The sequence below is a fragment of the Octopus sinensis genome, linkage group LG16 (assembly GCF_006345805.1).
Source record: "Octopus sinensis linkage group LG16, ASM634580v1, whole genome shotgun sequence".
In the NCBI taxonomy this organism is placed as follows: Eukaryota; Metazoa; Mollusca; class Cephalopoda; order Octopoda; family Octopodidae; genus Octopus; species Octopus sinensis.
The window spans coordinates 54,736,486-54,754,775 of record NC_043012.1 but is presented as its reverse complement, the minus strand read 5'-3'; the positions used below and the strand labels follow the sequence as shown (position 1 = coordinate 54,754,775).

The following is an 18,290-nucleotide window of genomic DNA, read 5'->3' as shown; positions in this document are numbered from 1 at the left end:
AAGGGGGGGGGGGGGAGAATAGTTATTTGGAGTTACTTCCCGTTGTTGCTGTAGCTCTTTGATGTCAATTAAGCACGTTGTGAAATTTCTTCACACAATTAATTTTTATTGCGATGGCATCGTTTAAGAATACATTCATAAAACAGTATCCACGCTTTAAAGAAGTCACTGCTGATAATCTTTATTGGAAACTAGAACCTGCAATAATCAAACGTGAGTACGGGGCAATCAGTTTCATAGACTTTTCTCATTCTGAACCGTATAACTTCGCCGTTACCAACTACACGCGCTTACATATTTATAATTCACAGACAAATCAAATCGTGAAGACTTTTTCTCGATTCAAACAAAATACATACAGCGGATGCTTCCGTTCCGACGGCAATCTTTTAGTAGTTGGAGGTGACGAAGGAATTGTACGATTATTAGGTGTTGAGAAAGATTTTCGGTTACGAACGTTCAAAGGACATACTGCACCCGTACACGTGTCTCGCTTCACGGCTGATAATGTTCGAGTGTTTTCCGGATCGGATGATTTAACCCTGCGACTATGGGACGTACCAACGGAAACTTGTATTACTACATTCCAGGAACATAAAGACGTCATCCGATGCGGTGCTAATCCAGCTGCTAGTCCGGACATCATCTTATCTGGAGGTTACGATCACTTAATCAAAATGTTCGATACGAGACTTCAAGAAAGCGTTCTCACCGTTGATCATGGATACCCCGTTGAAAGTGTGCTCATGTTTCCTTCTGTTGGGCTTTTCTTTTCAGCTGGTGGCAATTGTATTAAAGTGTGGGATGCTTTAGCTGGTGGTAAGTTACTCAAAACTATTTCTCACCACCATAAATCTATTACGTCTTTGGGGTTCTGCAGTAACTATAAGAGACTTCTGTCTGGATCTTTAGACAGACATGTGAAAATGTACGATACCGTAAGCTACCAAGTTGTAAATACCTTCGATTATCCCGGGCCTATACTCAGTGTAGCCGTTTCTCCAGACGACAGTGTTATTGTGGCTGGTACTACAGATGGATTACTGTCTATACAACACCGCAAAAAAGAAACCGATGCCACAACAACGGAACGAGAGAAACAAGGTAACAAATCCTCGTACCGATACAGAATTAACACTGGAAAATATGTCGCCTCTGAAAAAGATGATTTAGTTATTGCGAACCCCAGAAAGAAATTTTTACCTAAATGGGATAAACAACTGAAGGCATTTAAGCACAGTTTTGCTTTGGACTCTGTGTTGGATATTCGCGTACGTATGAAGCATCCTGAAATCACTGTTAGTGTTATGCAAGAATTGATACGTCGGAATGTTATCAAATCGGCTTTACTTGGGCGAAATGAGCGCCAATTGTTAGTGTTACTCAAGTTTATCAGCGTAAATATACGAAACATAAATTTTATGTCAACCCTTGTAGATGTTACAAACATTATTTTAGATCTGTATTCTACAACTTTCCAAAAAACCAGTAATTGCTCGGCGAGCTTATTGAAATTTCACCGATTAATTAACAATGAATTGAAATATCTCAAAACATGTTCAGAAACTCTAGGAATGATTGACTTAATATTTGCAGCAGCAGAACTTAACACCACACGTAAAGAAAATGGTTCAGGAATTTTACATTGAAATGTTTTGTTGAAATATATTTTTCTGATATTTAGCATACATTAAAACTTAAACATTTTTTTATCCGTTGTTTTGTTACAATTCTTTTAATTAAGCCTCACAAAAGGCGCAGTTGAAACTATTTTTCTTGCTTATTTTGAAATCTAACTTCTATAGAGTTAAAATGTGAAATTTTTGTTGTGGCTTTTGCAAAATTTTGATTGGAATTCCGTTTTTACAGGCACCTTTTCCTTATTAACCTTCATCATTTCTTTCTACATTGGCCCTTTTGATATGACAAAACAGACAGTAATTTCAAATTATAATTTACAGAATATTTATTTGAAAACTGAACAATAACCATACAATATAATACAGTTTTTATTGTGTAGAAAGATCATCCATATACCTTAATGGGATCTTTTCCTTTTGAACGGCACTTTTCAACACAATTTCTAGTTAACTAAACACTTTTAAACTTTGTATACTGGTAGAATGTGTTTATAAAACATCATTTTTTTTCTTGGCTTTATTGAGAAAATTCTATATGTTGTAACATATTTCGTCTTTAATTTCGAGCATTTCGGCAATTTTAACCAATCGCTGACCTCCATTTAGGTAAATAACATTCTGTGTATAATGATTATGTCCCTCCTTTAAGAAACAGATTGGGTTTATTTACATTTGTGAAGAAAAAAGATATCCTTCCCCCACCCCTAACCCTAAATCTTAAATAGATTGAAATGCAATAGATCGATACTAGGGTTATAATCATGGATGACAATTTCATACGACACCGCTACGGAAAATGGGATTTTTTTCTAGCGGTGTCAAATTTAAAACTTTAAAACTTTTTAGTTACCTAGAAATTATGTTACAAAGTGCTGTTCAAAAGGAAAAGATCCCCTTAATGATCACGGGTTTATTTTCCATAAAACCAGCTCCAATGGTGACTTGTTTTTTATTGTGCATCAGTGGGCTATTTCCTTGAAGGAATCTGATGAAGGCAGTGTTGTTATCCACAATGCCAACAAAGGTTTCAAATCTAGTATGAAATTCTCCTATTGGAACATTTTGCCTGTGGGTTCCACCTGTCTTTCATCTCATCTATTACCACACGGAGCTCTTTCTAGCAACTCCGGTTTCACTTTTATCTCCTACTCTCTTCCTTCTGTACATCAATGACTTGATGTTATCATATTCTTCAAAGACCACTCTTATCCAGATGATATTACACTTCATTCTTTCCTCACATTCTCCAGCTTGCATTATCCAATTGCAGTTGAGACACCACATGCCAAACACACGCTGATTCCAAGAACAGAGACACTGAAAGTCTTCTAATGAGAATTTGCCAATCTTGTCTTTGAACAGCAAAGAAACACAAACACTACCGACCGTAAATCCTCGAGTATAGTCTACCCTTGAGTATAATACGCAGGGAATTTTTAGGGGGCTGTACCTCTGAAAAACCTAAACCTTGTATATAATACGCACCTCTCCTCTAACTTGAGTCAAGGAGGTCTATATAACGTCTTGGTTTGTAAAAATGTATATGTTGACGTCCTTTATTATTATTGAATATATAATATAATGCAAACATATAGCTTTTTTGTGCATGTTTGCAGAAAATAAAGAAATGACAGTAATAATGTTTAATAAATGTTGCTTACTGCAAGTTATGGATGATCCTTTTACGACTTCATTGCTTTCAGGCTTAGCTTAAGGTATTTTCGTGCCCAACATCACAAAATGCGTCTGAATAAACATTGCCAGACAGCAAATAGGGACTCAGACATTGCTTAGAAAATAATTTTCATTTTTAACCTCGTATATAGTATGCACTAGGGATTTTGACCTTTAAATCTTGGGGGGAAAATGCGGATTATACACGAGGATTTACAGTATATCAAGTAAACATATTTACACCAAAATTCCTCTTAACTATGAGCAGCACTTAGCTAGTGTTCAAATTTGTTCTAATAATTGGATCACATTGTCACTGATTCTCTTTGGTAAGAGCACTCCTTAACATAGCTCCGCTTGCATCCCAATGACTGAATCTTGTTTAGGGCCAGAAAATACTTCATCCCAACAATTCTTATTTACAGAACTCAGGTAAGGGGTACAGTGGAGTATTGTTCTCACAGCTTTGATGGTACTGTTGCGGTACACATAGACATTCTAGACAACATTGAGAAAATGGCTACCTGACTGATTAGCATGAAGTTACAGACCACTCCAATATCTAGCCCACAGGTGTGCTGTCTCCTCTGTCATTTTTTTTACTACTACTATGCTCTTTGGAACTAGCTTGGTTCATGCCCCTTGCTTTCAGGCATTCCCTTCCTGGTCATATATTCTCTCATCATTTTTCATATGTACAAAGGTTCAAGAAAAATAATGGTATCAGTGCCACTAGTCTAGGAAGGTTGGCAAAAACCACAGACACTGTTTCTTCTTCCAGACCCAGCAAAGTAAAACCAAAAATATGTTTATGAAAAATGTCATCAGGTAAACTCTTGTAAGTTGAAAAGAGATTGTCTGAAGTCCCAAGCATGTCGTGATATTTACTTGTTTCTCTTTTATGAGTTTATTTGTAATGTTCAACACAGTCCTCCAGCATTATCAGATCCTGTCCAACCCATGCCAGCATAGAGGATGGACATTAACCAAAGATGATGCGGCATTGTTGGAATCTACAGAATGATGGTTTGAGTTCACCATATAATGGTTTGGTAGTAACTTTCCTTTCACTGTATTGTCTGCCGTTATATATACATACAACATACAACGTAAAAAGCACCCACTACACTCACGGAGTGGTTGGCGTTAGGAAGGGCATCCAGCTGTAGAAACACTGCCAGATCAGACTGGGCCTGGTGCAGCCTTCTGGCTTCCCAGACCCCAGTTGAACCGTCCAACCCATGCTAGCATGGAAAGCGGACGTTAAACGATGATGATGATGATGAAAACATTGCTCAAAATAGTAGCGATGGTGAATTTTGAGAATGTTATGACAAAAAAAATCCATAAAAAGCAATACATTTTTTGAGAACGGTAAATGAAATTGGAGGAAATAACTGTTAATTGTATGTGTTCATTTGTTTAGCTTTTGTTTGTGGGTTGGATTCATCAAATCTTACAAATTTATATTTTTGTTTCTACATCTCAAGTTCCATCTCAATATGTATATTCTCAAGTAAGATCAACTTGAGAATATACATATTTTATATATCAATGAAATACAATACAGGTACATTCCTGGAGCCCTCATGTGTCCAGTGTGATGCGTCCCATTTATTTCAGTCATCATTTTTTATGTCCGTTTCCTGTCCAAAATAGCATCCTAGCATTTGTTGCATTCCTTGGTTGTCTCTTTTGTGAGTTTCAACTTCCTGAGATCAGTTTTCACTTCTTCCTACTGTCTTCCTTGATCTTCCTCTTCCTTTGGATTCTTCCAGACAAATTTCTTGGCACTTCTTCACCCAGTAGCCATCAACCATATGTATCACAAGTCCATACCAGCATACTTGTCGCTCTTAAATATTATAATAAATTCTTCATATACCCAGTTTTTTTCTCAGCTCAAACACAATAACATTTTTTCAAACTTCACACACCCTCTCTATTCAGTGCCCAAACCTCACTACCATATAACATAACAGTTCTTCCACAAGCATCATGCAATCTACCATTTTCACAGAGAGAGAGGGAAGGAATCCCCTTGTCAGCAGATGTAACAGTTCCCTGAATTTTTTCCACTCTATTCTAATTTTGGTCACTATACTTTCACCACACCCTTTTCCACTCCTGATTAGATCATCCAGGTAACAGAAGCCAACAACTATTTCTGTAGAGCCTTCTGAGCTTTGTAAGCACTTTACTGGGGCTCACTACTCTTTTATGTCCACCACAGGCAAAGTCTCAATTCACTATCAGTCTGTCTTTGATTGTACTACACCTCTTGCACAGCCATATTCTGATTCTGTCATGTAAACTTTTTGTTTAACTCTTTAGCATTTAACCCTTTTGTTACTGTATTTATTTTGAGATGCTCTGTGTTTCTTTCAATTACTTTAAATATAACAAAGAATTTAGTAAAATAACTCAGTTATCTTCCAGCTAGTGTTAGGAACATAAATTGTGACTAAGGTTTGGAGGAAGATTTTAATTCAAAACTTATGAAAACAAGACATTTATACTCAGAGTCAGAGCCGGTTTCAGCCAGGTTGGTAATGAAAGGGTTAAACTGGTCATATCCAGCCAAAATATCTTATCCGTTTTATTCTCAAACAGGCCAGATCTAACCTCTCACACCTAAACTACAATATCAGTCTAAAAACAAAGCTAGTGCAACAACATCATTATTTGATGTCCATTTTCCATGCTGGCATGGGTTGGACAATTTGACCAGAGCTGGTAAGGCATAGTTTCTATGGCTGGATGCCCTTCCTAATGCCAACCACTCCACAGAGTGTACTGGGTGCTTTTTATGTAGCACCAGCTCTGGTATTTATTCTCTTGTGGCAGACTGGGTTTTCTTGTGTACAGCAGTGCACCAGATATCACGGTCCTTGGTCATCTCCTTTGTAAGGCTCAATGTCTTGAGATCAGCTTGACGGAGTAATCTGAATGCTAGATGGTTAAAGTGATCGAAACTTCACACTGATTTATGTTCCAAACACCAGCTAAATAACGACAAAGTTATTTTATGAACTCCTTCGTTATTTTCCAAAATTAATTGAAATGAAGCGTGCCGGTGGCACATAAAAAGCACCATCCGATCATGGCCGTTTGCCAGCCTCGCCTGGCACCTGTGCAGGTGGCACGTAAAAAGCACCCACTACACTCACGGAGTGGTTGGCATTAGGAAGGGCATCCAGCTGTAGAAACACTGCCAGATCAGACTGGGCCTGGCGCAGCCTACTGGCTTCCCAGACCCCAGTTGAACCGTCCAACCCATGAGAGCATGGAAAGCGGACGCTAAACGATGATGATGATAGTGTATATTAACAAAAAGGTTAAACTAGTGGTTTTTAACCAGGGTCCATACAAAAGTTTATGAACAATGAAGTGTTTATATTTGTACAATACACAAAGTTTTTAACAATATTTGTATATACAACTAGCACTATGACCCGGCAACGCTGGGTCATAGTGCTAGTGCATGCGCACATACATGCGAGTACTGTCCAAATCTCCGACCAATCACATACAGCTAGCTGGCATTCAATTGGCGTATCAAGTTTCGGGCATTTTGATTGGGTTTTGGATAGAAAATTCACAAAAAAGTCACTTCTATTGATTTTTTAATGGCTTTGCGAGGTGACTGGGGAAATGTAAAGATGTGAATGACCATAGAAAGTACAAGCCCTCTAACTGAAAAATTGTGGATTTGTATAAAGGACACGCACACAGACATTTTGCCGTTTATATATATAGAGATTCCTAAACTATTTAATTATAAAAATATAAGATTTTTTTTAACATGGAGGCAGAGTAAAACAGGATTCAATCGGTTCCATTGGCAAAAAATGGCTGAGGACCACTGAGTAATGTATGAGAGACAAATCTTTGCTAGTTGTTTTCCAAATGTACTCTGAATGAGCAAATTCAATAATGAAAGGCATTCCAAGTATGACCATCTGGATCATCATCATCGTTTAACATCCGCTTTCCAAGTCTGTCAAATTCATTCACAAGACATGGGTTTGCTCAAAGGTCTAGTAGAAAACATTTGCCCAAGGTGTCACACAGTGGGACTGAACCCAAAACCACATGGTTGCAAAGTAAGCTTCTTAACTTCACAACCATATCGATAGTAACAAAGTAATGACCTTAAGGCGGCGAGTTGGCAGAAACGTTAGCACGCCAGGCAAAATGCATAGCTGTATTTCATCTGCCGTTACGTTCTGAGTTCAAATTCTGCTGAGGTCGACTTTGCCTCTCATCCTTTCGGGGTTGATAAATTAAGTATCAGTTACGCACTGAGGTCGATGTAATCGACTTATCCATTTTCTGTCCTTGTTTGTCCCCTCTGTGTTTAGCCCCTTGTGGGTAGTAAAGAAATAGGTATTTCGTCTGCCATTACGTTCTGAGTTCAAATTCTGCCGAGGTCGACTTTGCCTCTCATCCTTTCGGGGTCGATAAATTAAGTATCAGTTATGCACTGAGGTCGATGTAATCGACTTATCCATTTTCTGTCCTTGTTTGTCCCCTCTGTGGGTAGTAAAGAAACAGAAATATTAGCATGCTGGGCGAAATGCTTACTGTATTTTGTCTGTCTTTATATTCTGAGTTCAAATTTCGCTGAGGTTGACTTAGTCTTTCATCTTTTCGAAGTCAATAAATTAAGTACCAGTTGCGTACTGGGGTTAATCTAATTGACTGGCACCCTCCCCAAAAATTTCGGGCCTTGTGCCTAGAGTAGAAAAGAACAATATAATGGACCTTGGATTGTTGACCAGTTGTACTCTGGCACCAAATTGAATTGGTCAACCATTGTCGAACCGCTTCCGTTCTTTCTTTCTAATAAATATTTTTAGGTTTTTTTTTTTCATGAGTGAAATACAAAATAAGAACAGCAATCATTGTTTTTTTTTTTTTTGATAAACTTTATACATTTTTCACTTTAAGAAACCCAAGTGTCTCATGTTATATGATGATAAATTGTCATCAGTTTTGTTGTAGAGAATCTTTTTAGAAGTTATTGGAGATATTGTGACATCAAAATTTAAAGGAAGAGTTGGTTTTCTGAATGATGGGTTCATCAAGGCCTGATTAAGATCTAAGTATTCTGAAATATAAAAAAAAAAACATCAATTACATTATATATATATATATATATATATGAGTGTGTATGTGTGTGTGAAAGAACCTTTGAATTGTTTAGCCCCAGGTCAATGCTGATAGAGGTTGTTGTTTCATTTTAGATCAACCCTGACTTAGCAGATCAATGATAAAAAATATTCCATCTGTACCCATCCTGTCCTTATGTTCTGCAGTGATCCCAGATAGAGTGTGATTACAGAGAGAATTGGCTGCTATTTATAACAAAGTCAAGCAACCACATAGGAGCTCTCTCATTGACTTCCAATGACTGAAGTTGGGAGAACACTTCCATTCCAATGGCAGTCAATAATATTTCCATCCTAAGAACAGGTAGTTGGTCCTAAGAATTGGGTGAAAGCATGTATAAAAAGGTGCTGGGCCTACTATTGTCTGCTTGTTAGTAATTAATCTACCATGTAGAGGTGTCCTTGTTAGGTGAATATAACCATTCAAGGTTAAGTATTTTGGCCCTGGGTACCATACAGCAGAGGTGGGGAAACTTTTTTAGTGTGGTGAGCAAAAATTTGTAAAGCAGAAGATCACAAGTTCTAACTCTTATACTGTGTAAATCTTGTATATATCTATATATAGTTCGGTATACATTAATAAAGATAAGTTTAACCCTTTCGTTACTGTATTTATTTTGAGATGCTCTGTGTTTCTTTTAATTATTTTAAATATAACAAAGAATTTAGTAAAATAACTTAGTTATCATTAAGCTAGTATTAGGAACCTAAATTTTGACTAAGGTTTGGTGGAAGATTTTAATTCAAAACTTATGAAAACATGACATTTGTACTACAGAGCCAGAGCCGGTTTCAGCCGGGTTGGTAACGAAAGGGTTAAGACATTAAGTTAATATGTAACATCTTCATTAACACCACCACTGAATTTAGGATGTTTATATTACTTATGAGATATTTTATATTTTTCAGCTAGAGTGTAGTTGGATCGCAAGGGAGTGGTACAAATTTAGCAATATGTGTTTTATAGTGAAAACAAAATATCCATTCAAATGGCAATTACCAGACTATTTTCTGTTTGAATCTTACCATTTTAAGTCATAGTGGAAACGCAATCTATGTCACAAATAGGCATACGAATAGTGTAGAGATTTTATAATTGAAAAATTTACTATATTTAGTATATACAAGTATACCAGCCTGTGGGCACAATAAAATGGACTCTTTGGCAGGGGTTTCCCCACCTCTGCCATACGGCCACAGAATTCAAGCCAGTCAGTTCTCTGCTGATTGTCCATTATTCTGTCTGTTCACCCATGTAGAACTCTCCTCTCTTAAACTCATATTGATGTTTAGACTTTAACTTTATAAAGATCAGATATAAGCTTAGGTATGGCTGTGTGGTAAGTGTATATAGGCGCAGGCACAGGTAAGAAGTTTGCTTCCCAACCACATGTCCCCGAGTTCAATCCCACTGCAGTGGTATCTTGTGCAAGTGTTTTGTGAGTGGATTTGGTAGATGGAAACTCAAAGAAGCCCATTGCGTGTGTGTGTATATTCTTTTACTTGTTTCAGCCAACTTGCTGGAGCACCACCTTTAGTTGAACAAATCGACCCCAAGGCTTATTTTTTGTAAGCCCAGTACTTATTCTATTGATCTCTTTTGCCAGACCTCTAAGTTATGGGGATGTAAACACACCAACGTCAGTTGTCAAGTGATGGTGGGGGGGACAAACACAGACACACAAATACATACATACACATACATATTATCATTTAACATCCGTTTTGCATGCTAGCATGGGTTGGACGATTTGACTGAGGACTGGCGAACCAGACTCCAATCTGATCTAGCAGAGTTTCTACAGCTGGATGCCCTTCCTAACGTCAACGACTCTGAGAGTGTAGTGGGTGCTTTTATGTGCCACCAGCATGAGGGCCAGTTTAGTGGTACTGGCAATGGCCACGCCTAAATGGTGCTTTTTACGTGCCATCTGCACAGGAGCCAGTTCAGCGGCACTGGTGACAACCTTGCTCGAATATTTCACATGCACAAGTGCTAGTAAGGCGATGCAGTAACGATCACGCTCGAATGGTGTGCTTAAACATGCCATCGGCACTAAGGCCAGCTTGTTGCTCTGGCAACGATCTCACTCATATGGTACTCTTATTGCTCCACTAGCAACGGATGCCAGTTACTGAGTTTGATTTCGACTTCGATTTCACTTGCCTCTACTGGTCTTCGCAAGCAGAGTTTAGTGTCCAGTGAAGAAGAGGCACGCATAAGTGGACTGGTTACACCCCTAGCATAGGCGACAAGGTTATGGTCACACTTGCGCTTGCCGAGTCTTCTGCATCACAGCATATTTCCAGAGGTCCTGGTCACTGCCTCGGTGAGGCCCAATGTTTGAAGGTCATGCTTCACCACCTCATCCCAGGTCTTCCTGGGTCTACCTCTTCCACAGGTTCCCTTAACAGCTAGGGTGTGGCACTTTTTCACACAGCTATCCATATCCATTCTCACCACATTACTATACCAGCGCAGTCGTCTCTCTTGCACACCACATCTGATGCTTCTTAGGCCCAACCTTTCTCTCAAGGCTTCTGTTGAGTATGCACACTGACATTACACATCCATCGGAGCATGCTGGCTTCATTCCTTGCAAGCTTGCGCACATCCTCAGCAGTCACAGCCCATGTTTCACTGCCATGTAGCATGGCTGTTTGTACACATGCATCGTACAGTCTACCTTTTACTCTGAGCGAGAGGCCCTTTGTCACCAGCAGAGGTAAGTGCTCTCTGAACTTAGCCCAGGCTATTCTTATTCTAGCAGCTACACTTTCAGTGCACCCTCCCTCGCTACTGACTTGGTCACCTAGGTAATGGAAGCTATCAACTACTTCTAGTTTTTCTCCCTGGAATGTGGCGGAAGTTGTTCTCTGCACATTTTCAGTGTTATTTATAGCTCCCGAGCAGCTGCCACATACGAAAACTATCCTCCCAGTTAGCCTTCCTTTGATACTGCTGCACCTCTTATGTGTCCATAGCTTACACTGGGTACATCTTATAGAGTTTCTACCTACGCCTTTTCTACAGATCGAGCAGGGCCATCTACCTGAAGGGATTTGTGGTTTGCCTGCCTTCCTACTTATTAGGACTTTGGTTTTAGCTAGGTTGACTCTAAGGCCCTTCCGTTCTAATCCTTGTTTCCACACTTGAAACTTCTCCTCTAGTTCTGTTAGTGACTCAGCAATTAGAGCAAGGTCATCAGCATAGAGGAACTCCCAGGGGCATCCTGTCTTGAATTCCTCCGTTATTGCCTGGGGGACTATGATAAATAGGAGGGGACTGAGGGCTGAACTTTGGTGGAACGCTACCTCTACCCGGAATTCTTCACTGTACTTGTTGCCAACCCTCATCTTACTGACAGCGTCCCTGTACATGGTTTGCATGGCTCTCACTAACTATTTATCTATCCCTAGTTTCCTCATTGACCACCAGATAAGGGATCGGGGGACCCTGTCAAAGGCTTTCTCCATGTCAACAAGGCTAGGTATTTCTCCTGCAGCTGTCTAACCAGAAATATAGCATCAGTGGTGCTTTTCCCTGGCACGAAACCAAACTGCATCTCATCCAAACCGACTCTCTCCCTAATTAGTTGGGCTATGACCCTCTCCGTGATTTTCATTACCTGATCCAAGAGCTTGATACATCTGTAATTATTTGTATCTAAAGCATCACCTTTTCCTTTGTAGCAGTTGACTATTATGCTGCTACACCAGTCATTGGGTATGACTCCTTTGTGTATCACCTGGTTAACTATACAGGTGGCCAGGCTAATGCCAACACTGCCAGATATTTTGAGCATCTCTGCAGTAATTCCTGATGGGCCGGGGGCTTTCCCTGTCTTCATACTTTTAATTGCTTTAACTACCAAGGTACTGTCAACTCAGATAGCTGGTCCCTCTGTTGGGTCGACAATCGGCAGACTCTCTTTCTCCCATTCATTTTCTTTGTTCAGCAACCTTTCATAGTGGCATCTCCAAACCTCTCTCTTTGCAGCCTCATTTACTGCAAGAGAACCATCATCCATGCAGACACATTTCTCACCTACAACATCACGATTTTCTCTCACAGACTGTCTTGCAACATGAAATACCTCAAGTCTTTGGTCCTCACGGCGCAGAACATTGGCAAATTTTTTCTTATCTGCTTCCCCTCTGGCTAAATAAACCTGTCTCCTAGCTTCTCTTCTGGCAGTCTGATACGATTCCCTGCTACCACCATTCTTCCAGTCCTTCCAAGCCTGTCTCTTTTTTGTAACAGACCTGTCTACAACATTGTTCTCCCAACACGTTATTTTGGGTCGAGAGGGGACTTTGCACCATCCACAGATCTGGTCAGTGGCTCTCAGCAGGTTGTCCTGTAGGAACCTCCAGTTGTCTTCTACCCCATGTGAAGCTATACCCTCTTCTATTTCGTCAAAGGCTTCAAGTAATATGTCCCTAAATCTCTGTCCATTCGCAGGATCTTTAAGCTTCCAGACCCTTGTTCTCCATGTTGGTCGTCTGCTGGTCGTCCTCTTAGTCCTGATCCTAAAGTCACTAACTACCAGTCTATGTTGTTGGGTACATTCTTCGCCTGGGAAGGTTTTGGCATTTATAAGCAACCATCTTTCCCTTTTTCTGGCAAGGATGTTGTCAATTTGGCTAGTATGTCGGCCTGATCGGTAGGTAAATAGGTGGCGGGTAGGTTTCCTGAAGTTAGTGTTGCAAACCATAAGATCATTTGCATCGCAGAACTCCAGCAGCCTGGTTCCCTCCTTGTTGCAGGAACCATAACCGTAGCCTCCATGTACACCATGGAAGCCCCCAGCATGTTGTCCAACATGCCCTTTGAAGTCACCAGCCACAAAGAGAAGGTCCCTGTCGTTCGTCAACGAGGTAGTCTGCAGTAGGGTGTCATAGAATCGGTCTTTCTGTCCATCGGGTAGCCCTGGCTGAGGGGCATAGGCCGATATAATGGTTGCTAATCCATGATGAAGCACTAATCTAATCTTAAGTATTCTGTCGCATACTCTGACTACCTCAATTACCTTATCTACCCATTTTTCAGCAAGAAGTATACCCACGCCCCCGACCCCATCAGTGTTCCCAGCCCAGAAAATCTTGTACCTGTGTTCTTTGCCTGTGAGGAACGTAGCAGAACTTCCTCGCCATCTTACTTCTTGGATGCAACACATATCAACACATCTTTGTTCAAGCATTGCAACAATCTCGCCAGACCTACCTTTCAGGGTGCCAACCCTGAGCGTGTGGGAGGTATGGGCCCTAGAGACCCTGGGACGGGGGACAGTAGTTTCGTGTACCTGAAAAGAAAACTCGCATTTGGCAGAATTCATGAGCAAGCAATACAGTAGCCTTCACTTCAACCTGTATAACACTACCCTTTTATATTTTGCACTATATGATCATTACCTTACATAAGAGATAGCCCGAGACTGGGGGTGGGGATGGCGAAATGTCTTTTGCAGTGTTCGTGGGAGGCAACCCAGGGAAGGCAAAGGATAGAAACTTCCAATACAGGTGGAGGGGTTGGGAGGGCGGACGCACTTCTACTAGGAAGAGGGTCTGGAGAAGTGGCTGTGTGATGAGACTTTAATAACTGAGTGAATCGATGAATATAAGGTTATCTTAGGGAACGACAAGGAAGATGAGACTATAGAAAAGTATATTTACATGATGGCATCTTACTGAATGAAACAGAATAATGAAAAGAATAATAATCTGTGCAAGAATAGTAAGTAGATGAAAAGAGGTTGAAAGAAGAATATATATATATATATATATATATATAGACATACACGATGGGCTTCTTTCAGTTTCCATCTACCAAATCCACTCACAAGGCTTTGGTTGGCCTGAGGCTATAATAGAAGAGACTTGCCCAGGGGGCCAGACAGTGGGACTGAACCCAGAACCATGAGGTTGCGAAGCAAACTTCTTACAACACAGCCACGCTTGCACCTATATATATATAGTCCATGCTGGCATGTGTGTCTGTATGTCTGTGTTTGTCCCCCGCCACTACTTGATAACTGGTGTTAGTGTGTTTACATTCCTGTAACTTAGCGGTTCAGCAAAAGAGGGTTGTTTAGTTTTACTAAAATCCCTCGAGACTCTGCCTCAATATGTCTGCAAGTCAAGTAAAAGTTCATTTAGTGCATAGGAGGCAGTTTGTAATGCTGTGATTTAACCCCAGGTTAGCTCTCATCTGGAATATGATGCATCCCAGCAGTGACTTTTCAGTATTTGGCAAGAATTATCATCATCATCATCATCATCCATCATTTTAAATTCAGGTTTTATCCCTGTTAACGGGGGTGGTTGGATTTACCTCAATACCATAGTAACCGCCCTCACACCGTCTTGCCCAGTTTTGGGCATCCTCCCTTCTCAAACCAATCCTCCACCTTTTCCTCAGTCTACCTGGCTTTTGTTGTCCATTTACCTCAGACTCTAGCACCCTCTTCAGAACATGCTCCTCATCCCTCCTCAGCACAGTTGGAGGAATCCTATTTTGCTTTGCAGGCTACAAGGTAACCTCACTGGTGTTGGTGCAATAAGACGTAGTGGTTAATGCTGTAATGTGACTGGCAAATGAACAGAGATGATGCAGGGTGGAGAGGGCCCTTTCATCCTGACTTTTTGACTTAATCTTTTTTACTTGTTTCAGTCTTTGGACTGTGGCCATGCTGGGGCATCACCTTGAAGATTCTAGTCAGACAGATTGACTCCTGTATTTATCTTTTTAAGTCTGACACTTATTCTATCAGTCACATTTGCTGAACCACTAAGTTATGGGGATGTAATCAAACCAAAATCAGTTATCAAGTGGTGGTGGGGACAAACATGAGACACACACACATAACAGGCTTCATCATAGTTTCCTTCTACCAAATTTACTCACAGAGCATTGGTCAACCCAGGGCTCCAGTAGAAGATACTTGCCCAGTGTGCTGTGCAGTGGGACTGAAACTGAAACTATGCAGTTGCAGAATGAGTTTCTTAACTGCACAACAATGCCTGTGTCTTGTCAAGGATATGACAACATCTTTAGCACTGGTACCACAATAAACAGTACCCAGTACCCTCTGTACAGTGCTTGGTGTTAGGAAGGGCATACAGTCATGGAAACCATGCCAAAACAGAATGTCATGTGAGAGGCTTGGACCACGTTGCAACCCATCCGACCTACACCAGCATATGATTTGAGGAAAATTAGGCTGTATATCTCTTCCTTCAATCACCCATTTATGGATACTTCTGATTTGGAAATAAGAGAAACACACACACACACACACAAAAAAAATTCTACTGTTGTAATCCCTAACTGAATAGAACTATTATTAAAGGTATTTCATCAGTGCCTATTCCATCAACTTGTATATCTCCAGCTATATTCATCAACGTGGGCTGTCTTTTTATAGTAAAACTTAAGTTGCAGGAGATTTAGTTGCTATTTCTAGCTGGTCAAGCAACCACATAGAGGTTGTTGTTGTTGTTTAATTCAGTATCACCCTTGATTGAGCAGATCTATAATCAAAGGTATTTGATCTGTGAACATCCCATCACTTTTCTAGAAAAACAGGTAATTGTTAGTATCAGGAAAGACATCTGGTAGCAAAAAAAAACAATGTCTTAGTAACATTTCATCTAACCCATGCTAGAATTGAAAAAAAAAAAACAAACATAAAAAGGAAATGATATGGGGAGAAAAATAATCATACATACTCTTATTTGTTGGGGTTAGAAAACTTCTGGATCTTAAACTCAAATTCTCTGATACTTCTTTAATAAGACTGCTGCCAAAGAGTCGCTTGAATAAAAATTGAAAATAAAAATATTAACATTATAAAGTAAAAAAAAAAAAAGAATTCAGTTTAATTAAATAATTTCTTCAGAACAGAAAATCAGTCAGCCTCTTTATTGCTGAGGTCTTCAACATTTCAGATTTTATAATTTCTAAAATTTTCACAAGAGAAGATTGCGTGTTGCTATTCCATTATTCCACAACCCTGGACTGCCAGACATTATATATATATATATATATATCTGTGTGTGTGTGTTTGTATTCATTATGTTAAACCATTAATCCCTACACATTTTTTCTCTCTGTTTTTTTTTTTTCATTCACTTTCCATTTTTTTTCCTCTCAACCCTTTCTGTTGCAGAGTGTAGATTCGAAGTGTCAAAGATTTTTCCGTTCTTCCTAAGCATCAAGTACATCTGCTTGTTGTTCTATCATCTGCCTTTGTCTTTTGTTTTCTGTAAATTTGAACTATTCTTTTATTCTTTTACTTGTTTCAGTCATTTGACTGTGGCCATGCTGGAGCACCGCCTTTAGTCAAACAAATCAACCCCAAGACTTATTCTTTGTAAGCCTAGTACTTATTCTATCGGTCTATTTTGCCGAACCGCTAAGTTACGGGGATGTAAACACGCCACCATTGGTTGTCAAGTGATGTTGGGGGGACAAACACAGACACACACACATATATATATACGACGGGCTTCTTTCAGTTTCCGTCTACCAAATCCACTCACAAGGTATTGGTCAGCCCGAGGCTATAGTAGAAGATACTTGCCCAAGGTGCCACGCAGTGGGACTGAACCTGGAACCATGTGGTTCGTTAGCAAGCTACTTACCACACAGCCACACACACACATATATAATTTACTGCTCTGATATATATATATATATATACACACACACGTATGTATATATATATATATATATATATATAGATATAAGTGCCGATCTTTAACTATGGAGGGAATCTGTAGAAGAGGTAGACCCATGAAGACACGGGATGAGGTGGTGAAGAATGATCTTTGGATGTTGAGCCTCAGAGAGTGACAGAGACCTTTAATATGCTGTGCTTGAGAAGACAGGTCAAGTCAACTGAAATCATAATTGTGGTCATTGCTGGTGGTATGAGCTTCAAATGTTGTACACACAGATATATATACACATATAAGTATATACATACATACATACATACATACATACATACATACGTAGTGGTTATTTATAATTGTTAAATTTCTAAATTTATATAAATTATTTTATGTATTGGCTTAAGTCTTTCTTTGTTTGATTTGCATAATAGTGGTTTTGTCTCTAATTTATATAATATATATATATATATATATAGGGATCTTTTCGGCTTGAACGGCAGTTTTTTAAAATAATATCCACGTAACTAAACACTTTTAAATTTCGTATACTGGTAGAATAAAACATCTTTTTCTCTTGGCTTTATTGAGAAAATTCTATAGTTTGTAAGATATTTGTTGTTTTTTTTCTTCAATTTCTGCAATTTCAACCAATCAATGACGTCCATTGAGGTGAAAACATTCTGTGCTGTATGAATATGTCCCTCATTTAAGAAACAGATTGGGTTTATTTACATTTGTGAAGAAAAAAAGATACCCTTCCCCTCACCCCTAACCCTAACTCTAAAACAGATTGAAATGCAATAGATCGATACTAGGATCATAATTATGGGTGACAATTTCATATGACACCGCTAGAAAAAACTCCCGTTCAAACCGAAAAGATCCATATATAGTTTAAATTTACTGAAAATGAAAGCTGAAGACAGGTGAAGGAAAAACAAGCAGGTGTATTTGTTTGCTGCTCAAGAAGAATGGAAAAGACTTTGACATTTCAAGCCTATGCTCATTGACAGAAAGAGATGAAAGGGAAAATTATTGAGAGAATGGAAAAATAGTGACAATGTATGAATGTATGTATATACATACATTCATATACACAAACATATATATACATATACATATA

At 39.3% G+C, this 18,290-nt stretch overlaps 2 protein-coding genes across 2 annotated transcripts in view; one reads left to right on the top strand and one right to left on the bottom strand.

The window, feature by feature from the left end:
• Positions 1 to 32: 32 nt before the first annotated feature.
• Positions 33 to 1,712, top strand: LOC115220546 (U3 small nucleolar RNA-associated protein 15 homolog). The gene has a single exon (XM_029790691.2). It carries the CDS (start codon positions 114 to 116, stop codon positions 1,647 to 1,649), a length of 1,536 nt encoding a protein of 511 aa, XP_029646551.1. The 5' UTR covers positions 33 to 113; the 3' UTR covers positions 1,650 to 1,712.
• A 6,518-nt stretch (positions 1,713 to 8,230) lies between these two features.
• LOC115220328 (cytosolic carboxypeptidase 2-like) overlaps positions 8,231 to 18,290 on the bottom strand; it is a 115,455-nt gene continuing 105,395 nt past the window's right edge. The window contains 2 exon segments of the mRNA XM_029790428.2: positions 8,231 to 8,427; positions 16,220 to 16,304. Coding sequence (XP_029646288.2) covers positions 8,258 to 8,427; positions 16,220 to 16,304 — 255 coding nt within the window. The 3' untranslated portion in view covers positions 8,231 to 8,257.

Bases quoted from the DNA above. Each gene is read 5' to 3' on its own strand.
- LOC115220546 (XM_029790691.2), top strand. From the start codon at position 114: ATGGCATCGTTTAAGAATACATTCATAAAACAGTATCCACGCTTTAAA.